This window comes from Periplaneta americana, chromosome 1 (assembly GCF_040183065.1).
Source record: "Periplaneta americana isolate PAMFEO1 chromosome 1, P.americana_PAMFEO1_priV1, whole genome shotgun sequence".
NCBI classification, from domain to species: Eukaryota; Metazoa; Arthropoda; class Insecta; order Blattodea; family Blattidae; genus Periplaneta; species Periplaneta americana.
Window position 1 is genome coordinate 1,774,689 of NC_091117.1, and position 27,213 is coordinate 1,801,901.

General features: G+C 34.4%; 1 protein-coding gene across 1 annotated transcript in view; it reads right to left on the reverse strand.

Annotated features, from left to right (window-relative positions):
- Positions 1–27,213, reverse strand: part of rsh (radish) — a 370,766-nt gene that overhangs the window by 203,686 nt on the left and 139,867 nt on the right. The window contains exon 3 of the mRNA XM_069825057.1: positions 22,048–22,323. Within this exon, the coding sequence (XP_069681158.1) occupies positions 22,048–22,323 (276 nt within the window). The remainder of the gene's footprint in view (positions 1–22,047; positions 22,324–27,213) is intronic.

Below are 27,213 nucleotides of genomic sequence, written 5' to 3' on the forward strand. Positions count from 1 at the left end.
TTCCCAAAACTATATTGTAATGGTAACCAAGTAACAATAAGTGCACTGTAATGGGTCTATTTCAGTATAGTTTTATGATATGAAGAATGGTTTCCCTAGCAACAAGTTTCTGTGTGGGAATTCTAACTTCCAAGGCCTAACAACAATAGCTGTTAAAAAAAAAACGCGATCGTGGAAAAAATAAACTTACACAATGGATATAGCTATATAGTGTTTAGTAAGAAGACACAGCTACCCTTCTAGGGATTTAGTTCCAAGATACTGGGGAAAAAATGTAAAGAGGGGAATATTGACATTTGAAAGTTCAGCACGTAAGGAAAAGCCAAAACCCAAAACAATAAGCAGAACACAATAGGAAATAACAATCCAGTTAACATTACCGTAAGTGTTTGTAATAATAATAATAATAATAATAATAATAATAATAATAATAATAATAATAATAATAATAATAATAATGATAGCCACCGGCGTGGCTCAGTCGGTTAAGGCGCTTGCCTGCCGGTCTGAAGTTGCGTTCGGGTACGGGTTCGATTCCCGCTTGGGCTGATTAACTGGTTGGGTTTTTTCCGAGGTTTTCCCCAACCGTAATGTGAATGCCAGGTAATCTATGGCGAATCCTCGGCCTCATCTCGCCAAATATCATCTCGCTATCACCAATCTCTTCGATGCTAAATAACCTAGTAGTTGATACAGCGTCGTTAAATGACTAAAATAAAAAAATAATAATAATTATTATTATTATCATTATGAGAGGAACAGAGGTTAAGGGTGTTTGAGAATAAGGTGCTTAGGAAAATATTTGTGGCTAAGAGGGATGAAGTTACAGGAGAATGGAGAAAGTTACACAACGCAGAACTGCACGCATTGTATTCTTCACCTGACATAATTAGGAACATTAAATCCAGACGTTTGAGATGGGCAGGGCATGTAGCACGTATGGGCGAATCCAGAAATGCATATAGAGTGTTAGTTGGGAGGCCGGAGAGAAAAATACCTTTGGGGAGGCCGAGACGTAGATGGGAGGATAACATTAAAAGGATTTGAGGGAGGTGGGATATGATGATAGAGACTGGATTAATCTTGCTTAGGATAGGGACCAATGGAGGGCTTATGTGAGGGCGGCAATGAACCTGCGGGTTCCATTAAAAGTCATTTGTAAGTATTATTATTATTATTATTATTATTATTATTATTATTATTATATTATTATTATTATTATTATACCACTTTTACCGAAAGGACAGAAATAATGTTGAAAATTATTGCCAAGAATAACCTATTAATAAAATGAAAGGTGGATGCCTTCACAATAGACAAAAGACGAACTCCGAACTGTATTCCAAATATTCTTCACTGTAGAGATATTAAACGTCATTCCTACTAACTCTTCCGTCAATGTACCAATATTATATTCAAACGGGCGGCGTAGCAGAGTATATTATCAACTGGTTTTGAATCATAATATTCAATATTATTAATGAATTCGTTTCCATGGATAAACAAAACAAAGTCGTCTATATAAATCATAAACAAAACACACTCGTTGCATATTCATGGGCTCGGAACAGGAATGAATGTGAAACATCAATCACTGATTGGAATTCAAAGTGCTGCACGGGTATCGATCAGGCTGACACACCCACGCCGGTTGTGGACCTCTTAATTCACCCCTTGCATCGCGTTTTATTCTGTTTGGTTTCGGAAACTCCCTGCCCTACTTGGAGGAGGCACGTCTCCCTGGTGCGTATTGTAACTTGATATTCAGGACTTTACCTAGTCTGATAAGCCCCAAAACCTTCATATATCAGCATACCACCACAGTCTACTATATACAGTCACGAAGCTTGGGATGATTTTTTGCAAATCTCGCGATAGTTGCTAGCCGCTTGGAGCGCTGTGAGTACTAGGAACAATAGACTGTGCCACAGCCATCGTGATCTAATTCAGACCGTAAGGCAGACCACGTGACTCACTTAACCCGATCACGAAGGGCGGCGTTTCAACCATATAAATTAGTTGGAATGCATAAACAGTAACATATGTTTCTCTAAAATGTAGTGTAATTACATTAATAAAATTTAAAACAATTATTGTGAGACACTTCAGACATAATTTACTTGCGAGTTAAGACGTAATATTATTTATGGTGTGAAAATTACGTTGTTCGTATGTGCCTTTATTTCGATTAAATATTGAGAAATTCTTGTACATTCATTTATGCACGATTCAATAATTTTCAATTGCACCGCACGGATATTTAGATATGTTGAAATTATAGGTTATGTTTACTGTACCAGTTGCCCCTTTCTGTCTAAATTTAGTGATCTCCAATGCCTTGCCATTCATATGAAAATTATAGGTTATGTTTACTATATTTAACTTATATTCCTAAATTCGCAATTATACATTATAATTAAACATAATGTCATGTATGATACCCCGGACATTCAATTTGTTTGTATTTTAATACTACAATTGAGTACTTAGGGGCGGATGCAAGGGGGGGATTAAGGGGATATATCCCCTCCCGAAATTTTGAGAAAAATACGAAACAAGAAACAAAAATAATATTAATTTTAATTCGTGAATGTACATAGGAATTAGAGAGTTTTCCACGTAAATTCTCTTTGCTAAAGTGTTAAATTCCAAGAACTGCAATAAGACAAACACAGCGTTCTTACTTCAAGACAGAGTCATGAAGAGTATTTTAGGCCTTTAAATTTCCTTCTCTTCTTAGACTGTTTCATTAGTCAGCTCAAGGACAGGTTTTTAAATCGTAAGGGAATCCTAAAGTCCATACAAACATTGCTGCCTAAAAACATAGTGCGAGCATCAGATGAAGATTTTAGAAACTGCTGTTGAGGCTGTAGTAAATCAGTGGCCCAATGATGTTGATGCATCACCAGAGTCTTTCTTCAATGAATTGAAGATGTGGAGAAGAAATTTCCTTGATCAGAAAAATCTTCACCTAAAACCTACTGATTTTATATCATCTTTGAACAGGTGCAATGAAATTATTTTTCCCTGCACTCGCAAGGCGCTGAAACTTTTCTGCACGTTGCCTGTAACCACAGCAACACCAGAACGGTCGTTCTCAACTTTGAGGGATATGAAGATTTACTTGAGGAGCGGACAGATTAAATGGACTGGCGTTGATGTATATACATAAAAATGTAGAAGTAAAAGCTCATGAAGTACTGGATGAAATGTCTAAGAAGCCTCGTCGCTTTCTTCTGTAAATGTCATTCTGTCATTGTTTTTGTATTGCAGTCATTGTAAATGTTAAAATTAAAAAATTATGGTTTATTTAACGACGCTCGCAATTGCCGAGGTTACATCAGCGTCACCGGTGTGCCGGAATTTTTTCCCGCAGGACTTCTTTTGCATGCCAGTAAATCGACCGATATGTGACCTGTCGCATTTAAACACACTTACATGCCATCGAGCTGGGTTGGCGTAGAACCCGCAACTTCGAGCACAGAAGGCTGTACCGACTACGCTACTCAGGCCAACTTGTAAATGTTTGTGACTCGGAAACAAATTGTGAGTATATAAACTTATTTCTCATTACTCCATTTTTACTATCTCCGCAAATCCCTCCCCGAAAAAAAATCCTGCGTCCGCCCCTGTGAGTACTGAATTATTGTATTTATCTACTAGTTAAGAGACGAAGTAACACAATCGTACGTACACTAATTTCATAGGAGTGGTATGGTAAATGTTTTGTCTAAAATTAGGGTAGATGTGCTAAATTAAAATCACAATATAAATTCTTTTTTATTAAACCTCAAAATAGCTTCCATTCTAAACTTGAAATGTTGACGCGAACAGATTATGTTAACATGTAAAATTCTCTTCACATTAAAATAACACAGTTTTGTAATTATTTCTGCAACATATTATGCAACAAGAAGTAAACGGAACTTATGGACACATTACACTAAATAAAGCTTAGCAATGATACGCAATAAAGTTATAATATAATATTTCACTGAGCTCCATACACTGAAATAGAAAACCAGAACAAACATTACGGCCTGGTCTAGATCGAAAAGGCATTGACTGTGCCGTATTTCGCTTTGTTGTGAAAAGTTGTGTAAACTGTGAAATGTTCGTTATCGGTTGTAATAACTGTAAATGGCTAAAATACAATAATTTGAATAATAATATGGGACAGGGAGACGTTTGTAGCACTATAAATTCTAAGAAAATGGGGTCAGAGTTATCCTTCTTCCGAAAGATCCAGGAAGGTGAGTTTATAAAATATAATATATACTTTTCGTATTTCAATAGTGGAAGGAAGGTGTTAATTTTTCAAAAGAATACGATATAGAAAGTACAATACATTTTATCGTCTGCTAGGGAAAGTCTCTGTGATGAGGCGATAGTAGCGATCCTGGTGGTGAGCAACTATCTATGTTTGCATATTTAGTAAGTTTTAAGCTTCGTGACTGTATATACTAGACTGTGGTATCACCCCCAAACTTCATCCCAGCCTATTTTTACTATCTCAGAGGTCAGTTGAAATGAAGGGGAAATGAAGAGTGTTGGTCAACTAATAGAAGAAACGGGAATACCCTAAGAAAAAATCCTCTGCAACGCATGCTTTGTTCATCACAAATTTCATCACGACCCGGCGGGGGATCGAACCCGGGCGGCATATGTGCTAGTACTTGAGTCACAACCGCATGAGACACAGATGTGAAGGAAGCCAACAAGCCAAGGACTTCAACATTGGTTAAGCGAAGCACGTCTGCACTCATAGTTGTCGCTTGCTGTGTTTTCTAAGAGGTACGGAATAATCTCCTGAAAGCGCTGCATTTTCTACGCATGTCACTCTAATGCAGAACAAAGTTAACAAATTTTGCTCCAGCGAAATCTTTGAAGGTAGCAACAGAAGTTTGATTTTGAAGAACATAGGCGAGGAAGTTAAGAAAAGATTATGTTCTAGTTACCATTATAATGGTGATGGAGAAAGCTAAGCTGGGATGGACACTTACGGAGAATGTCAAATGAAACAAGAAACAGAGCGACATACAAGAAAGAGAACGATGGCTGGATAAGGGTCAAAGAAGAATCGATTAGCAGTCTCACAGCGATACGACATAAGAAGAAGGTAAACTATAGAATTATGAACATTCCTTTTGGACAGTAACGCTATGCACATTCTTGTAACCATGATCAGAGAATTATTGCAATGTTGTACCAGTAATAATGAGGAATGCTGCAAATTGTATTGCACAACTAAAGAAAATGGTTAATATCTTACAAAACACCAAACTTAAAAAACTACATTACTTATGAGACCAGCTAATATATTTATAATAATAAACAGGTAAACTCTTAAACAGTCAGGCAAATAAATGAATAGGTAAATAAACAAACAAACAAACAAACCAACAAACAAACAAATAAATAAAAATATAAATAAATAAATAAATAAATAAATAAATAAATAAATAAACAAATAAATGAATAAATAAACAAGTAACTAAATGAATGAGTAAATGAACAGGCAAATAAATAAATAAATAAACAAATAAATAAATAAATGAAGAAATAAATAAATAAACAAACAAACAAATAAATAAACAAACAAACAAATAAATAAACAAATAAATAAATAAACAAATAAATAAATAAACAAATAAATAAATAAATAAATGAAGAAATAAATAAATGAAGAAACAAATAAATAAACAAACAAATAAATAAATAAACAAATAAATAAATAAACAAATAAATAAATAAACAAATAAACAAGTAAATAAATGAAGAAATAAATAAATGAAGAAACAAATAAATGAAGAAACAAATAAATAAACAAATAAATAAATAAATAAACAAATAAATAAATAAACAAATAAATAAATAAACAAATAAACAAGTAAATAAATAAATGAAGAAATAAACAAGTAAATAAATAAATAAATAAATAAATATTAAAATATACAATACATATAAATATATTAACAAATAAATGAATAAGTAAATGAATACATAAGTAAATAAATGAATAATTAAATAAAAAAGTAAATAAACAGTTAAATACACATTTAAATAAATAACTAAATACATAAGTAAACAAACAAATGAATAAATATATAAACAAGTGAAGGAATAATTAAATAAAAATTGAAATAAATATATGAACAAATAAACAATTAAATAAATGAACAAGTAAATAAATAAATAAACAAGTACATACAAACATAAATAAATTAATAAATTAACTGATAAATAAACAATAAATAAGTAAATAAACAAATAAATGATGTGACTGAATGCCAATAACAAACGTGATTTCCTAGAAGAAGATGTGCCGGCAGGCTGTGTGCCGCCAGGTGCGAAGCCTGGGAAGCTGACCTCTGGGTTCTGAGTTCCCAAAGAGGATTAAGCCAGGACTGACGCAACTTCGTACTTGGCTGTTTACTAGGTCGAAGTGGTTTAGGACCATTTGCAAGTTGCTCTGATTCAGAAGAAGAGGGAGTGCTCACAGCTGAGTTACGTCAAGAGCCAACCGATTAAGATGCGGTGAAAGTTAATAAACTGGAATTACTGTAAATTTGTTTTTTTTTTTATTTTAGTAGGTTATTTTACGACGCTTTATCAACAGCTAAGGTTATTTAGCGTCTGAATGAGATGAAGGTGATAATGCCGGTGAAATGAGTCCGGGGTCCAGCACCGAAAGTTACCCAGCATTTGCTCATATTGGGTTGACGGAAAACCCCGGAAAAAACCTCAACCAGGTAAATTTCCCCGACCGGGAATCGAACCCGGGCCACCTGGTTTCGCGGCTAGACGCGCTAACCGTTACTCCAGAGGTGTGGACTTGAATTGTAAATGTTTAGCGTTCTAACTAGAGCCATTTTTGTATATTTCATTCCTGTGTGAAGAGTGGGACATGACGGTGGAGCCACTGGAGCTTTTCCTAAGTCGAATAATGCCAGGCTGCGCATGCTCCAAGCCAAAACCTTTGATTCATTCAATAACAAGACATTCGCTCCGCTTTTCTGTTTCAACATTATATATCAACGCTGGCGAGGAATTGAAACCTCAGCCTTGCAGATCTTGAAACATTTTTGATAATGTGGCCAGAATGTCTGCAGCTCAGAACGTGGCATTTACTGGAGTGCCGCAGAAAACTCCTCACAGTCGAACAGATTCAGTAGGAACTGAATTCTTTAACTTTAGAGTAACGTAGATGTTAACTGATACAACAAGATTAGTTATGCCAGTCCTGCTTCTATTGTGTTGTGGATGGCTTGCGTTCTTGTTACTGATTTCGATTATGATTAATGTTTGTATTGATGATTGAGGCAGTGATAAATCATGGGATGTAAATTTCCAACCCGAAATTTGGCTTTTATGACTGAGAGAAATCATGAAATACCCCAGGCAGATTGGTCGGCCACGGGTTTTGAACCCGTTACCGCCTCAGCCAACTCGCTCAGTTCTTCTTTGTTGTTATTGTCGTTTGTAAGATGAAAGCAGTTTATTTTGGGTAATTTGTTACTGAATTAAATACAGTGTATTTCGGAATTCCTCTATCAAAACAGAACATAAATAAAGTAAATCCAAACTCCTGCTTTTATTAACCTCTATACTTTTTAAAATGTTAAAGGATATGTTCGTAATACACAACATAATACTCCTTATTATTAGTTTGTTGCTACCTGAAATAGCCTGTAGTTAACAATAGCCTGTAGTTAACAACAGTCTGCAGTTAACAATAGTCTGCAGTTAACAATAGCCTGTAGTTAACGATAGCCTGTAGTTAACAATAGTCTGTAGTTAACAATAGCCTGTAGTTAACAATAGTCTGTAGTTAAGAATAACCTGTAGTTAACAATAGCCTGTAGTTATCAATAGTCTGTAGTTAAGAATAACCTGTAGTTATCAATAGTCTGTAGTAAACAATAGCCTGTAGTTAACAATAGCCTGTAGTTATCAATAGCCTGTAGTTATCAATAGCCTGTAATTATCAATAGCCTGTAATTAACAATATCCTGCAGTTAACAATGGTCTGTAGTTAACAATGGTCTGTAGTTAACAATGGTCTGTAGTTAACAATAGCCTGTAGTTAACAATAGCCTGTAGTTAACGATAGCCTGTAGTTAACGATAGCCTGTAGTTATCAATAGCCTGTAGTTAACAATAGCCTATAGTTAACAATAGCCTGTAGTTAACAATAGCCTGTAGTTATCAATAGCCTGTAGTTAACAATGGTCTGTAGTTAACAATGGCCTGTAGTTAACAATAGCCTGTAGTTAACGATAGCCTGTAGTTAACGATAGCCTGTAGTTAACGATAGCCTGTAGTTGAAATAGCCTGTAGTTGAAATAGCCTGTAGTTAACAATAGTCTGTAGTTAACAATAGCCTGTAGTTAAAAATGGCCTGTAGTTAACAATAGCCTGTAGTTAACAATAGCCTGTAATTATCAATAGCATGTAGTTAACAATAGTCTGTAGTTAGCAATAGCCTGTAGTTAACAATAGTCTGTAGTTAAAATAGCCTGTAGTTAACAATAGCCTGTAGTTTTACATTCTCCTCAGCTATAATCTACAGTTACAAAAATCCAGGTTGCCAGGCGACGATAGAAAACAAAAGATGTGAAACAAATGAATGAGATGTATGAACAACTGACTAATCCTTCAAATTTAGGTATAAAACATAGAGGTGCCATTTGAAATTTCAAAGGGGGACTACGGAAGAATGAGGGGGTGAAACCTAAAATGCAATGGACACTGGTTCTAAACTTCCTCCGTAAATATTTAATTTGACGTGTTTTTGTTTAAATTAAATTTAATCAAAATAAATAACTATTTAGACTGGGAAGTTTTGAAATGAAGGCCCTCTATGTGTCTGTCACAAGCTAAACCAGACGAAATGTGACGTTTACTTTGGACAATAAGCAGCAAAGAGGGGATGGTGATTGGGAACCATAAAATAGGATAGCAAGATAAAAGAATTACTTGCAGAAAACCTGTTGCGTGTCGATTTTACTAACTGACTGGCAGCTAAATTACAGAAATGCACGACAAGGTCTTCTGCTAAGCGTCCCCACGTGACAGGCATGCCGCTCCTTTCATGGCGCAATCCATCAAGCCAATTAGACTGAGTGCACATCAAGCCTACCTTTAATTGTCATTATTATCTCCAGAGGAAGCTTTCAAGGAGAGTCTTCGTTCGAATCTCGGTAGGAAGAAGACTTCTACTTTCATTGTATACGAATTAGACACCCATACAATAATGGCCTAGTGACGGTTACTATGGGGACAAGAGGAAGGGATGATCGCACTAGAGAGTGTAGCCTTTAATGTTTCCTTCTCCATTATTGAAACCAGCGTTATACTACTCACTCACTAACGACACCTTCACTCTTAACTTCACATATTCTCCGAGCCGCGGTAGGAGCATTATAATCTTGTTGCCAGTAGTGCTTAGAAGGACTCTGATCTCAAACTTCATCACCTCCATTCTATATTTTGTATATTAACAACTGACAAAACGCGTCCTGTAAATCGCATTTCTAAACTGAAAAAAAAAACAAAAATATCAAAAGCTTATAAAAATCCAAACTTAAAAAAATCGATATTACTTATGAGACGACCTAATATACAAAGTTATCTGTTTTAATTCCAGCACAAAACCTAAGTTGAAATTAATTGTTCAGTGTAGGCTTAATGTTACAATTAACAGCATACTTACTTACTTATGGCTTTTAAGGAACCCGTAGGTTCATTGCCGCCCTCACATAAGCCCGCCATCGGTCCCTATCCTGAGCAAGATTAATCCAGTCTCTATCATCATATCCCACTTCCCTCAAAACCATTTTAATATTATCCTCCCATCTACGTCTCGGCCTCCCTAAAGGTCTTTTTCCCTCTGGCCTCCCAACTAACACTCTATATGCATTTCTGGATTCGCCCACACGTGCTACATGTCCTGCCCATCTCAAACGTCTGGATTTAATGTTCCTAATTATGTCAGGTGAAGAATACAATGCGTGCAGTTCTGCGTTGTGTAACTTTCTTCATTCTCCTGTAACTTCATCCCTCTTAACCCCAAATATTTTCCTAAGCACCTTATTCTCAGACACCCTTAACCTATGTTCCTCTCTCAAAGTGAGAGTCCAAGTTTCACAACTATACAGAACAACCGGTAATATAACTGTTTTATAAATTCTAACTTTCAGTTTTTTTGACAGCAGACTGGATGATAAAAGCTTCTCAACCGAATAATAACAGGCATTTCCCATATTTATTCTGTGTTTAATTTCCTCCCGAGTATCATTTATATTTGTTACTGTTGCTCTCACCTCTTCAATAATAATAATAATAATAATAATAATAATAATAATAATAATAATAATAATAATAATAATAATATATAATAACAACAATAAAACCCGATTACTGTATCAATCTCACGCCTCGTAGCTATCAAAATCACCTACAACTAGGATGAACCATCCTTTATCAAACCAACACTAGCCATTCACAGGAAGCAGGGGAAGTCCCGTGTTGAATCGCAGTGGATTTTTCAATTCATGAGGTCCACTCCTGTGAAACTAAGCAGTGGGTAAAGACAGTCGAAGCTTGTTGACTACACCACCTCATTCTAGTGCCGAAGTTATGAAAGCTTGGAGATCTACCTGAATGTCCCCACTTCCCTTCATGGATAAAGGGAAACATTTATCATCTGTATTGCTGGTTTGTGGCGCATCTACTTGTGTGGGTGAGCAGACTTCCTTGAAACTACCGCGAGGGACTTGAATGCACTGGGTGTCCAGACAAGCCGTCCCGGGCTCAGGTGATGTAGGAGCCCAATCGATCCCCTGACCGGCGCCCAGCATGGTGCTTCAATCACAGGAATTAGGAATCGCTCCAAATGCTCCCTGAACGTCATCTGTGACCTATCGTCTACGGATTCGAACCAGAGGACGACAGCTACTTAATTCGAGGGATCGTATTCTTTAGCATTTGGACGAAAAGTAAAGGTGAAGGCACACTGTCGTGCATTAATTAAAAACTGTCGGCCTGAAGTAAGAGAGCTGCAGACAACATTTCTCATACAATCTTTTTATCCTGCTTTGTCTCTAGAGATTCTGAATAATAATAATAATAATAATAATAATAATAATAATAATAATAATAATAATAATAATAATACTACGCGACAAAACAAGCAATACTGAAATTTTCGCACATCTGCTGTCCACGTTTCCATAGCAACAAAGTATTTGTGCGAGATCGTGCGTATTTGCTTGCTTTCCGCACACAACCAATACGCGGTAAGTGTGAAATACCACATTCAGTATTCCCAACGTAACACACATAACAATTTCCCTCTTCTTACCGCTTAAGCGCGACATTCATTTTACTGCTTTAGGCTTTTAACATATTATTTTTAGAGACGTTTAACATAGTAATAATTATAAATTGGAAACTTACCACTGCAATTTCACCTAAATTGCAATGTTAATTATTGTTTTTAAATATTTGCAAAAATTAAGTAAACTCTACTACTCCACGAAACTTATTGCATTCCTGATACAAGTAACATTAAGGAAGCCGTGAAAAAATCAACAAGACTCCAGATGCCGATGTTATTACTGCAATATGTTATATAAATAATATTGTTAAAATATTAAAATGAAAAATAAATCATTACATAACCTTACCGTTTGTTTTAAGTTCGCATTTATGGACTGTGGGAAAAAAAAAAAAAGACAGACGTATATCACGGCCTACTGGAGTATAGTAAACACAGAAAACATTTATAGCAACAATGTTGAAGAAAGATATTTTGGTGTTCCGAAGTTGCCGTCATTAAACAGAAACCAACATGGAGATTTCATTGCAACTAATTAGAAATTCGTCTTTCATGTATGTAATAAACGATCTTCGCACAAAATAATGTAAGATACACGAGCGGTATGTTTGTTTTCATGTTCTCGGAAATTAAAAAAGCTCAACTACGTTTCGCTTTTTCAATCTTTTCCTCGACCATGAAAACGTCAACATACCGCTCTTGTAACGTATATTACTATTATTTGCTTATAGTATGTAATAGTTTGACATATTGTGAATTCAGTGTTGTGTTGATTTCTGCAATTATGGTTCTCACAACAGAGCAGAAGGCGTTTATTGTGGAGCATTATTTCCGGTCATACGGAGTGCTGAAATTACAAACACACTTTGAAAATCAAGATAAGTCATCATAACATGCAAGATGACGTAAGACTGATCCCGTACGACGGAACTTCTCGACGACAGCTAGCATTGTTGTGTTATTTGTTAAATCGGTCCTGGTACTGCTGTTTAACGTGGAGCAAGCTCCGCCCATTTTGACGCCCCACTCCGGACAGGAAATGAACACCTTCTCCTCTGTTGTAAGAACTATAATTTTTTTTTTTTCGTTGATGATAACTATAGCATCGATTAGATGCTTTATGGTTGTGCTAACAGATGGAGTTACTTGTCAACAATGCCCAGCGACAGTCCTGATGTATTTTTATATTTGTGATGATTGGTTAATTAATATTAACCCGGCACACTCACAATCACACTCACATTCATACAAATTTCCAGACTCTAGACACGCAGGAAATTATTCTTCTTCAAGAAAAATTCACCGAGAGCCGAGCCCGGGAATCGAACTCGGGACCCCATTGTCTGGAAGCCAGCATGTTGACCAACAGGCAGTCGAGAACCATAATTGCAGAAAGCAACACAACATTGGATTCACAATATGTCAAACTATTACATACAATAAATAAATAGTTCGTTGCTAGGGAAACGTGGACAGCAGAAGAGCAATAATTTCAGTATTGTTTGTTTTGACGCATACCATAGTAATAATAATAATAATAATAATAATAATAATAATAATAATAATAATAATGAAAATTTATTGCTTGAACGAAGATACATATTGTTTTCTTTATAAAAATATCTCTCCAGCACCCCCAGAAAGAGTACAGACTCGTACTCAGGGGGCATACCATAGAATTTGGAGATAAGTATTTCATTAATCAGCAGAATAAAAAGTAAAAAGGTAAAAAGAAAAGCACAAATTTACAATTATTGAAATTTTATATTTTCTCCTTGAACAATAATTTTTATCCACGTTGAATCTTTCGTACACTACTTTTAACACTTGAATATAAATAATTGATTAAATGGCGATCTTACTCGTGTTAATTATGTAAGCATGTGCTGCTTACAGCTGTTTCGGTGCTACTTGACACCATCCTCAGAGCCTACTAAATCTCGGCGCTATCTCAACTTCGCTGCCTTTTGTGTGGGTGCGTTCGTGTGATGAAGAGTTGTGTCAAATAGTGTGTGTGTTCTGAAATTGATCTGTGTGTTGAGAATTTGATCAGCGTGTGTTTTAGTGTGTCTGTATATTTCACATTGTTCTAGTGTGTTGAGTTTTTGGTTCTTGGGTTGTATGTGTAGGATTTCCATGTCTGTATTTATGTTACATATCTACATATGCCGAACACATAACTAATGCTAACCACACATACAATAACATAAATACAGACATGGAAATCCTACACATAACCCAAAAAACAAAAATTCAACACACTAGAACAATGTGAAATTTACAGACACACTAAAACACACCCTGATCAAATTCTCAATACACAGATCAATTTCAGAACACACACACTATTTGACACAACTCTTCATCACACGAACGCACCCACACAACAGGCAGCGAAGTTGAGATAGCGCCGAGATCTAGTAGGCTCTGAGGATGGTGTCAAGTAGCACCGAAACAGCTGTAAGCCGCACATGCTTACATAATTAACACGAGTAAGATCGCCATTTAATCAATTATTAATAATTTTTAATTGATTTTTTAATAAGGAGAATTAGCAAATTGAGTGTTAAGCTGGGTAACTTTCGGCACTGGACCCTGGACTCATTTCGCTGGCATTATCACCTTCATCTCACTCAGACGCTACATAACTAGCAGTTGATAAAGCGTCGTGAAATAACCGATTAAGATACTAGAAAACTGAAAAATAAATCATCTACAAGAAGTAAAATCATACTCATTCAAGCTATTGCCACTTTTATATTATAAAGCCGGTTATTTGAAAGAAATTCTGACGAACTGAATCGTTTCGATTGGTTTAAATCATACTGCGCCATCTTCAAGACATCGATTACTTAAGTTCAGAATTTCCTAACTGTTCCACTCTTTATATTACGAGCTGTAAAAGTTCGTCAAACTGGAGTGAAGTTATTTAAGTGCTAGCGAAAGTTTTTCTTTACTTCTCCATCTTGAATAATTAAGGAAAGCATGGAATCTAAAGAATTTCAACGCAGGCAGCAACCCTGTTAAAAATGCTATCGATTCTACTCAGTTCTCTATAGACATCTTCGTAATTTAAGTCACTTCACTGAATTTGAATTCCTTCCTTCTGTCGTGACCATTCAACACATTTTGCTTAACAAGTTTTTTTAGTTTATTTCATTATTTACACTTGTATTTATGTCCATACATCATTTTGTTTGTTTCAAAATAAAAAATAATTAATCTATTTAATTACAGTATCTCACTTTACTCAGTATCACTGCCGACATCATGGAGACATACGAGTAGTTCCCGTCAGGTTTTTTTCGATCCCTGACTCGCACAATAAACACGTGCGTACCTGATAATATTCCACGTAAAATTTTTGTGCGATCCACATTCCGGAAATCTGGTCACACTTTGTTAATATGGTGACGTCATTAATTACAGTGGGTAAAAATTATGGTTTATTTAACGACGCTCGCAACTGTCGAGGTTATATCAGCGTCGCCGGTGTGCCGGAATTTTGTTCCGCAGGAGATTTTACACCCCAGTAAATCTACTGACATAAGCCTGTCGCACTTAAACACACTTAAATGGCATCGACCTGGGCCGGGATCGATCCCACAACCTCGGGCACAGAAAGCCAGTACTGTACCGACTGCACCACCCAGGCCGATATTACAGTAGACCTTGGTGACTAAAACAAAGTAGGTTCCAATTCGGCCAGGCATGATAAGGCATAAAAGGGGAAGTAAATTAACCTAACGTGACATTCTTTCACTGTGGCTGTTCCTCGACTTTGGAATTCCTTACCGAGTAATGTCAGGGACTGTCAGACATCAAACCAATTTAAGAATAGACTGACGAGATATTTTTCTAACAATTCTTGTTAACAATAATAGCTGTTTCAGGTTTCTCAATGTTTAATGGTTATATATATCACAGAACAAATATCTAAATTATCTCATTATTATTATTATTATTATTATTATTATTTTATAATAGAAATTCAAAATCTCTCTCCCCGATCTGCAGATGTATAAAATATGCTAATTTGCATGGATTAAGCTTGGATCCATTTAATGTGTAGTATACATCTTTTGAGTTTATCATGATGTATCCTTACTTGTTATTATTGTTAGATATTGCTATTTATTTTGTTGCATTTGGTCAAAGATTAGTGATGACTATTATATTGATTGTACTCCATCTCACTGCCATTTTCTATCATTCATTCTCATCATCATTTGTTGTTTTGTTCTGTTTTGTATCGTGCTAAACTGTAATTGGCCTTGTGCTGTTGTTTTGAACGTTAATATTCTAAATAAATAAAAATAAATAAATAAATAAGTAAGTAAGTAAGTAAGTAAATAAATAAATAAATAAGTAAGTAAATAAGTAAATAAATAAATAAATAACTAAATAAATAAATAAGTAAGTAAGTAAATAAATAAATAAATAAGTAAGTAAGTAAATAAATAAATAAATAAGTAAGTAAGTAAATAAATAAATAAATAAATAAATAAGTAAGTAAGTAAATAAATAAATAAGTAAGTAAATAAATAAATAAATAAATTAGTAAGTAAGTAAATAAATAAGTAAGTAAGTAAATAAATAAATAAGTAAGTAAGTAAATAAATAAGTAAATAAGTAAATAAATAAATAAATAAATAAATAAATAAGTAAGTAAGTAAATAAATAAATAAGTAAGTAAGTAAGTAAATAAATAAATAAATAAATAAGTAAATAAATAAGTAAGTAAGTAAATAAATAAATAAATAAATAAATAAATAAATAAATAAATAAATAAATAAGTAAGTAAGTAAGTAAATAAGTAAGTAAGTAAATAAATAAATAAGTAAGTAAGTAAATAAATAAGTAAATAAGTAAATAAATAAATAAATAAATAAATAAATAAATAAATAAGTAAGTAAGTAAATAAATAAATAAGTAAGTAAGTAAGTAAATAAATAAATAAATAAATAAGTAAATAAATAAGTAAGTAAGTAAATAAATAAATAAATAAATAAATAAATAAATAAATAAATAAATAAATAAGTAAGTAAGTAAGTAAATAAGTAAGTAAGTAAATAAATAAATAAGTAAGTAAGTAAGTAAATAAATAAATAAGTAAGTAAGTAAATAAATAAATAAATAAGTAAGTAAGTAAATAAATAAATAAATAAATAAATAAGTAAGTAAATAAATAAATAAATAAATAAATAAGTAAGTAAATAAATAAATAAATAAGTAAGTAAATAAATAAATAAACAAATAATTATTATTATTATTACTATTATTATTATTGTTATTATTATTATTACCCTATTATTATTATTATCATTATTATTAAAACTATTTCTTACCAATGTTTATTATTGTCACACTAACATTACTTATCCAACTTTCATTATTTACTTTCATGTTGTTTTATGGTCTAGATATTAATGTAATAACTATGTAAGCAATTGTATTCAATTAGAATTAGAGTCTGGCTGGGCGGAAGAGAAGGCCTACTGGCCTTAGCTCTGACAGATTAAATAAAAAAATTATTATTATTATTATTATTATTATTATTATAATTAATTAATTAATTACTATTCGTTCACGAATGGGGGTCATTAATAATAATAATAATAATAATAATAATAATAATAATAATAATAATAAAACAACAAAAACAAAATTACTTAATTCAACATGCGTTGACCGAGAGGTCTAGAGGCGTGGTAGAGGGTTGGCCTCGCATTCGGGAGGTCCGGGGTTCGATCCCAGGGGCCGGCAATCCTAACTGAGATTTTCCATGGTTTCCTCAGTTATTTCCAGGCAAATGCCGGGATTGTACGTCTTGAAAGTCCGGCCATGAACGGCAATTCTTCCCTTAATCCTTTCATATGTGTGAGTGAATGCTGTGTAATGTCTTAAATGTTTGTGTTGTATCGGAGGTGGCCCTGGCATAGAGCTGATCCCTCATCCGGGGAGGCCCTCCATGTCCTTGTGTGGTCAAAAAAGTATGTATGTGATCCATAGATTAATTCCTCTCCCGACAGGTCGCGGCCCTGTAAGGCCCGGGTGGCGTGGGTCGTGTAAATGTACCTAGAAGGGAGAGGTTAAACTGAGAGAAAGAAGAAGAAGAAGAAGAAGAACATACGTTGTTTAATTCCGAAGTGCTTAACTGTGATATTATTTTTATTTTATTTGTTTATTTAACGACGTTGTATCAACTATTAAGTTATTTAGCATCGGTGGAATTGGTGCATATGAAAAGGACTGTGTTGATAACGCTCCGAATGTGAATAAAAACAGACTAAATTGCGTTATATACGTCGGCGAAATCTTTGACGTATTTAAATCTATCTGATGACACTACAGAGGCTTCTGGCGGACGAATCAGAGCACGCACAATAATATATTTGCGCTGCAGATGTGTAAAACACGGCAGAAAGGAGACGTCCTCCACAGGTGACGTGTCGGAATTATGAGTAATAAAGGTTCACTTTCATTGGCACCTGGCTCCAAGACTTAACGACCGCATCCAGCAAACAGTTACTTGTTGAATGCTGCGATTACTTGAGCGTGGTTGGCAACACTGCCGCCACACCGGCTTCAATCGATTGGCTATACTTGGGTCGCTGGAAGAACGGCACTTAGGGCTGATGTTAAAGTGGGCTAAATAAAATTCCACAACTCGACCTAGCTATCCAGTTGCAGGCTTTTGTTTACGTTACCACAGCAACCCGACAGGGGCGTCGCTTTTCTATGGAGGATAAGCACGTGCAGAGTAACCTCACTGAGAGGATAAGGAGCACACTTGTGGGGTGCTCTTGTCTGCTGAGGATTTTATTTTTATTGTTAATTTTAAGCGCAGTATTTCGTATATCAAAGACTGTTCATAAGCAGCTAGACTTGGACCAGAGGTCTGCATCCGACGTTTTCGCTCGAGCGCCAAGTAGTTCATAGCATAATGCGATAGGTAGCGCACATGCATGATGGGTAAAATTGTCACGAGCGATAAATCCTCGAACGGTATAAGCCGAGCGTTAGACATTCGTTCTTGTTACAGTGATGAACTGTGTAGTAACATCACAGATGTTTATCATTTTAAAACTTTGCAGTGTTTAACTAACCTCTCCATAGTATAACTACAAAACTTGCTTTAAAATGTAATATAAATGTTGTAGTAAATGTTCCCTCCCCCCCCACACAGGAGTGATTTTGTTTTTGCCACATCTGATAGATGTTATTGGATGTAAATGTAATTATTATAAACGGAGAACACAATCACGATAATGCAAGAACCGTATCAAGTTTTCTAGTAGTAATAATAATAATAATAATAATAATAATAATAATAATAATAATAATATCTCTAATAATTAGTATATCAATCTTTGCGTCTGTAACAGTTGTGCAGCATGATTATTCGTTTTATTATATTTTCTGTGACGTTATCTCTGTACTAATATTGTTATTAATCTACTGCTATATCAATAATATTTTGTAAAACGTTTCTACATGGTCGCAGTATATAGGCGGAACACTATGTATGGACCTATCATATTATATATGTGGTAAATCAAATATTGAATAATTATTAATTATCAATAATAACTATATATCGGAGTTTTTCATACTATTTTATTTATAACTTCATGTTCCTGTTTTGGTACGTTCCATTAAACGTTTGTCATAAACGCAGAAAATAAAGCCTTATTTTTACCGTGTGAGCAAAACATATGTGTATCTTATCTGTCGCCTTACATACAAGGTAAGACATGTCGGTGAGATGACCTTGTACTGTGCTTCTATTTATTACGAGCGTATCACGACCGATCGTATCTCACTCGAGGGTGCGACACTCGACCGAGTTCAAGCGAGCGATTTAACTCCAATGCAGCACTCTGACTTGGACCTTCATTATAAACAAAAGCGAAACGGTTACCATGGAGACGAATATGTGTCTCGATAGTCACTTTATGTTTGATGATAAAGCGTTTAGCCGATTCTATATGGTGAGTTTGAAACAAATTATAACAGATACATTCAATTTTGATAAAATATAGTATCTGTCTGTCGGCGGTTGTCCGGAAAGGAAATTTACGTGGTTATGGTGGCTACACTGAGGGATCACAGTCCTTCGTACACTGCCACAAAAATTAGTTTTCGGAATATAAGAGAGGATGAACGGGGATCGAAGATGAACACCGTGCTGGATTGGAAGATCACTCCAGAAAACAGTGATGCCGCGTATGACATGATTTTGGAGGATCCAGGAATTGGGCTCAAAGTGGCAATTTTCAAGTCACTTTGCCGCCGTTCTGAACAGAATGTTCTAACTTTTTTTTGGATCATACTATAAACTAAACATGGCTCCATCATTACGATCCAGAAATAAAAGAAAATAATCATTCTGCTCCCAAAGGAATTTCGCATTATAAGCTATATACAGGGTAATTCACTAAGTCGTCCTCCGGTTTATGGAGGTGATTCCTGAGGTTATTTGGAACCAAAAATGTAAATAAATTAATGAGACCACATCCATAATTACAGAGTCACAATACATTTTCGAAACGCGTCATAGTGAATGGAGCGCTAGGCATGTCTGTTGCCATGACTACGTGCACGTGCATCTGGGGTGGATGAAAGACGTAGTGTATCAGGTTAAGGTACAAACACGCGAAGAGTTGCTTCAACGCATTCTGGATGCCGCGTCGACAATAAGGAACAAACGTGTGAAGCTGCGAAATGCTACAAGTGCGGTTCACACCCGTGCGTACCGTTGCCTTGAGATTCAGGAAGGCATTTTCGCAAATGTTATTTAAATCCACTCTAAATGAAAGAGACTGATACATAAACAATGAATTGTTCGTATTTTATTCTTTGCATTTTTGTTAGTGAAATCCCAAAAAAAAGTGTTTTTCTGCCGTTTTCAAATTACGGTAACTCAGTAGTTATGAATGTCATCCCATTAATTTATTTACATTTTTGTTCCAAATAAGTTCAGGAATCACCTCCACAAACCGGGAGAGAACTTAGTGAATCACCCTGTATATTGACTCAGGATTTGTCTTTAAGAAAGTTGCAGAAATATTTTATTGTATTCTTTAAAGAAAATAAGATGTTCGTATCAAATTTCAATATATTCGAGTAAGCACCTTTCCACTTGGTAACGATCCCCCACGATAATGTCTGGAACCCAAAAAGGTGAACTAACTTCACAGATCTCATTCTCAGAAATTTTCTTCTACCAACTTGCAACTAAGAAAGTTTTCCATTACTTCTTCACTGCACTTAACTCCTATATTGATATCATTTTTATATTTGATGTTATGCGGAAGACAAGGTCTATGGTGAATGAATGAATGAATGAATAAATAAATGAATAAATAAGTAAATAAATCAATATATAAGTAAATAAATAAATAAAGTAAATAAATAAATGAATGAATAAATAAATAAATGAAAAATACATAAATAAATGAATAAATAAAATAAGTAAATAAATAAGTAAATAAGTAAATAAATAAATAAGTAAATAAATAAATGAATGAATAAATGAATAAATAAATATATGAGTATATAAATAAATGAATAAATGAATAAATAAATGAATAAATAGATAAATAAATAAATGAATAAATAAATAATAAAGAAATAAGTAAATGAATAAATAAATAAATAAATAAAGTAAATGAATAGGTGAATAAATAATTAAATACATAAATAAATGAATGAATAAATAAGTAAATAAATAAATAAGTGAATAAATAAATGAATGAATAAATGAATAAATAGATAAATAAATAAATGAATAAATAAATAATAAATAAATGAATGAATAAATAAATGAAGTAAATAAATAAATGAAGAAATGAATAAATGAATAAGTAAATGAATAAATAGACTGAAGAAGTAAGCAGATAAATAAATAAATACATACATAAATACATACATAAATAAATAAATAAATACATAAATAATTCTGGTAAATGCTGACTTGTTGGATAGCCCAACCTCTTTGCAACCCCTGAAATAAGGTCAGGAATAAGCAGTAGTGCATTATATGGTGAAGGGAGGCATCACTCCTCCTATGATGGCTAATTTTTAGATCCAGAAATCTTCACCACAACGAAATGACGTCTCTTTGCTTTTGTATTTTGCGAATGTCTGTCTTACCATACTCCTTATTGATGAAAACTAGAGCGAATGACTCGTAAAAAAAAAAGAAACATGAAAATATAGTATTCCGTAATTTCACCGCAAATTAAACAAAGTACAAGGTAAAGCTCGGGTCTTGACCTGGAAACCATACATCAATACATCGTGTATCCCAAAAGTCCGTACATTATATTTAAGGGATGAGAGAAGACGACGAAACAAACTTCTTTTGTTAGAGAACTTAGGGTCGACGTCACGCACCGCACTTAGCCCGGTAGACGGCGTTAGAGTTTTAACATTGATCAGACGTATGAACCAGATCCCAGGAACAGCAGGTATCGAATCCGCTGCAGCCAAAATCCTGATTGTTAGGCTCCGTTATCATCTACAAGAGCGGCGTACGCTACCATACTCATGTGTCACCATAAGGAAATTCCAGGCTAGTGAAGTCAGGAGATCTTGATGGCCAGGTCCTCCACGGCCAATCCACCGGCCTGGAAAGACACTGACCAGCAACACGGCGCAACGCTGCATGACAAAAAACATTAGTTTTGGCCTGTACTCACCGGAGCAGGCCTGCGGGGGCAGGGGGAAGATGAGTGTGGTGGAGCTCTTGCGCCGGGCCACCGCGCAGCCCAGGCTCTGCGGCTTGAAGCTGCGCAGCTGCTGCATGAAGTCGGAGCACTCCATGAGCGCCACGTCCGCGAAGTGGAGGTCACAGAGGATCTGGTTCTTGAAGCGCCGCGCCCTCTTCTGGTTGGGGCCCGTCAGGTTCAGGCCGCACGAGTTGCAGCGCAGGCATTCCTCGTGGTAGTGGTTGTTGTCGTACAGCGGCGACGGCTCTGCAACACACGCACACCGGTGCGTACAACACACGCATCCTGCGCCACACACTTCAAACAGCTTGATTTCACATGTCTGCTCAAAATATTCATTACAATACCGGGTGTTCATTTCAAAGTGTGCCATGACGTCACTGTTGGTGAGTCAGCGATTTGAAGCGAGTTTCAGCTTTTATGTCAGAGAAGTTGCCTATTAATCAAGGCGTTCAATCTGATTTAATTTTAATTTTATTGGGTTATTTTACGACGCTGTTTCAACATCTAGGTTATTTAGCGTCTGAATGAAATGGATGTGATAACGCCGGTGAAATGAGTCCGGGGTCCAGCACCGAAAGTTACCCAGCATTTGCTAGTATTGGGTTGAGGGAAAACCCCGGAAAAAACCTCAACCAGGTAACTTGCCCCGACCGGGATTCGAACCCGGGCAACCTGGTTTCGCGGCCAGACGCGCTGACCGTTACTCCACAGGTGTGGACCGTTCAATCTGAACTTGAGAACGTGTACGGTATAACTTGAACGTCGTAGCAACAGATGGCGGTCTGTACGGTCTGTGTGCTACCATAACCTCTTTCGAACTGTGTTTTGCGCGGGCAAGTCGTACGCAGGGTATTTGTTATCATCGGTTGCGTACGGCAACATTCCACAATACAAATCAAATGCTCCGTGTCCATGTTAACCGACGAAGTTAATGTCAACAAATACGTAAGTAATCGTCTTAACCCTCTCCCCATATTCCGACAGTAAGAAAAAAAAACTCACTTCAGCACGTGTTTCCAAACAGTTCACATTCCTGCCACTGCAGGCGTTACCGTACGTATCGGTAAGTACTCTTCAGAATGAACGCCGTACTTGGTAGGCAACTTCTCTTGCGTATAGGTAATACGCCTTTGCGGAGATGTAGGAAGATTGAATTCTCTAGGCTCATCGGCTAGCCACATGACGGCATACAGCGAGCCATGACACACTTTGAACTGAACACCCAGTAGTGCTATATACACGACAGGTGACACGATCTTATCTCAAAAGCTGAAGGAAATCCAAAATCTTTATTTTTGACATGAATGTTCCACTTTGCATACAGCTTAGGACTTACTTTGAATATCGAAATACAGACTGTAACAAAAGTTTCTGGTACAGTGTAAATTTTATTATATATATATATATATATATATATATATATATATATGTTTTAAATACGTGATGGTAAATATCACATTTTCAGCCAAATTATTAATAAAGGATTGCATCACACCACAATCAAGTAGTACCAAAACCTATACCATAAAATTTGGTCATGGTTCCTGAGAAAATGGAAACTAAACAAGAGAATAATAGTAACATACTGTTACAGAGACTTTTGTTACACTCTGTATATAGCCTACGAAAACATCCATCAACTTCAAAACAAATATAAAATACTACATACTAATCAACTATAATGTGAAAATCAAAGTTTTGGCGCTTACTTCCTTTTGCCTTCTGACATATGGTGTTTTATTATGGGAGAATCATAGTTCATCTTTTAATATTTTTAAATTACAGAAGAAAGCAGTGAAAATTATTTGTGGTGTTGGACCAAAAGAACATTGTAAACCTTTATTTCAATCCTGTAAAATTCTCACTCTTCCATCGCTACATGTATTGCAGAGTTTGTTATATACCAAAATGAATATCGATAATTTCCCTTTGAACTTGCATTTTCACGAACACCATACGAGAAGTTGTAATGATATAAGACTTGATTTATGCAGATACAAGACTACACAAAACAGTTTTTATTGTATGTCTCTGATGTTTTATAATAGCTTACCTAACTCAACTAAAAATTTAAATTATGATTCATTCAAATCGTTAATTAAAAGAAAATTGTATGAACACAGTTTGTATAGCATTAACGAATATTTTAACTTGGCAAATAATTTTGTATGATTTTATTTGTATTGACGTTGCTATGCATGAGGTACTTATGTCCAAGCAATAAAGTAGCTATCTGTCTATCACAAGAAAGATTTTGTATGATGATATATCATAGGAGGCAATCTAACACAGTAATTTGCAATTTATTCTATGTGGCAAGATAAAATGATGTTTAAGTGATAAGACAAATGCAAGACAAAATATATTGCGTGATAAAATTACATATACGATACAGTACATGTTATGTGCTGTTTATGTACATGTACATATGGTATACAACAAGATATGCTAGGCGATAAGATATTATATGTGGTAAAATATATTACGTGAAAGATGTAATGATATAACATATTCTGTACATGTTACAAGATATGCTAGGCGATAAGATATTATATGTGGTAAAATATATTACGTGAAAGGTGTAATGATATAACATATACTGTACATGTTACAAGATATGCTAGATGATAAGATATTATATGTGGTAAAATATAGTACGTGAAAGATGTAATGATATAACATATTCTGTACATGTTACAAGATATGCTAGGCGATAAGATATTATATGTGGTAAAATATATTACGTGAAAGATGTAATGATATAACATATTCTGTACATGTTACAAGATATGCTAGATGATAAGATATTATATGTGGTAAAATATAGTACGTGAAAGATGTAATGATATAACATATACTGTACATGTTACAAGATATGCTAGGCGATAAGATATTATATGTGGTAAAATATATTACGTGAAAGGTGTAATGATATAACATATACTGTACATGTTACAAGATATGCTAGATGATAAGATATTATATGTGGTAAAATATAGTACGTGAAAGATGTAATGATATAACATATTCTGTACATGTTACAAGATATGCTAGGCGATAAGATATTATATGTGGTAAAATATATTACGTGAAAGATGTAATGATATAACATATTCTGTACATGTTACAAGATATGCTAGATGATAAGATATTATATGTGGTAAAATATAGTACGTGAAAGATGTAATGTTATAACATATTCTGTACATGTTACAAGATATGCTAGGCGATAAGATATTATATGTGGTAAAATATATTACGTGAAAGATGTAATGATATAACATATTCTGTACATGTTACAAGATATGCTAGGCGATAAGATATTATATGTGGTAAAATATATTACGTGAAAGATGTAATGATATAACATATTCTGTACATGTTACAAGATATGCTAGGCGATAAGATATTATATGTAGTAAAATATATTACGTGAAAGATGTAATGATATAACATATACTGTACATGTTACAAGATATGCTAGGCGATAAGATATTATATGTGGTAAAATATATTACGTGAAAGATGTAATGATATAACATATTCTGTACATGTTATAAGATATGCTAGGCGATAAGATATTATATGTTGTAAAATATATTACGTGAAAGATGTAATGATATAACACACACACACACACACATATATATATATATATATATATATATATATATGTTAAATGTCATAATGAGATAACATGGTGAATAGAAATATATGCTAAGTGCTAATATATATGATGATGCAGTTTGATATAACTTATAAGATATGATGTGTCATTGATTGATAGCATATGTGATAATATTTTGGAAGGTTTAGTATTGTAAGATAATTATATAAGCTATCAGATAATTGCAGAATGACAGCTGTGTTACGGGAAGATACATATGTGCTATATAGTAGAGTGATATGGTACATTATGTAAAACATGTAGCTGGATTGTGTTTTATACATGAAATATGTTATGATATGGTTTGCTATTGAATGCAATCACGTGACACGCTAAGTAGGAAGCACGTCCACACTGGCAGTGGCAGTGTTAAGAAGTAGCACACGTAGCCTACCAAGGTCCATGTTTCACTCCCAGATCTCCATGGTTTGAGCGGAGACATGATGACCAACATTTCTTCCAAAATAACAAAACTAGAAGTCTGTACACAGATGGCAGCAGCTCTTCACACATGACGATGAAGCAATGTTAAGTATTCGGAGAAAATATGCCGACAACGAGAGAGTTCATGACGTAATTACGTAAAACAATTTATAAATTATGTATGACAAAAACGATATGTAACATAACATGACGATAGAATGCACGATTCCTTTTTCAGTTTTATGCAACTCTGAGTTTTATACAGCATGTTCTGGAAATTGTAGGACCTGTTTCTAGGAAATGTCAACGTAAAGTTACATATGGAGTGTGTGTACATCTAGGATGAGTGATCTTCTCCTTCGTATGTTAAAATATGCATTTTAATGCTTAATAACACTGATGTTTCCTATGATTTTTTCCGCATAAATTAACTCGTAGGTAGTGGATATGATCAAAACCCGAAGGCCAATACGTAAGATTGACATCGCTGCTGATACTGAGTGCTGTGGTCTCGTGAGTTGGAAAGTTCAACATTCTGCAACACTAAGGGACATTTTATTTTAGAGAAATGCTACCATAAGTCAGGGGTAGTCTTAGTCCTCAGTTGTTTAAAATTAGGTTGTTTAGAAATATTTTAAATGGGCAGAATTAGTTTTTTTAGGTATAATTTTTACTTATTATTATCATTATTATTATTATCATAATAATAATTATTATAATTATTATTATCATTATTATTATTTTACACAGTCATTACTTTATTTTTCCATTAACACTAATATCTAGGTAATTGTCATTGTCTCAATGTAACACGTGCTGTGCTGATCATACTAATTGTACTATTCCTTTAGTTGTGAGATTATATTCATATGTATTAATTCTTTTTTTCTTAGTTAATACTTGTGTACTAGAATGTATTTTCCTGTCTGTGATTATGTATTCAGTCTCTTTTTTATTATTGTTATTTTAAAGTTAATACTGATTGTGTATATGTATTCAATCTCTCTTTTTTACTTTATTATGTTTATTATTATTTTTTAGTT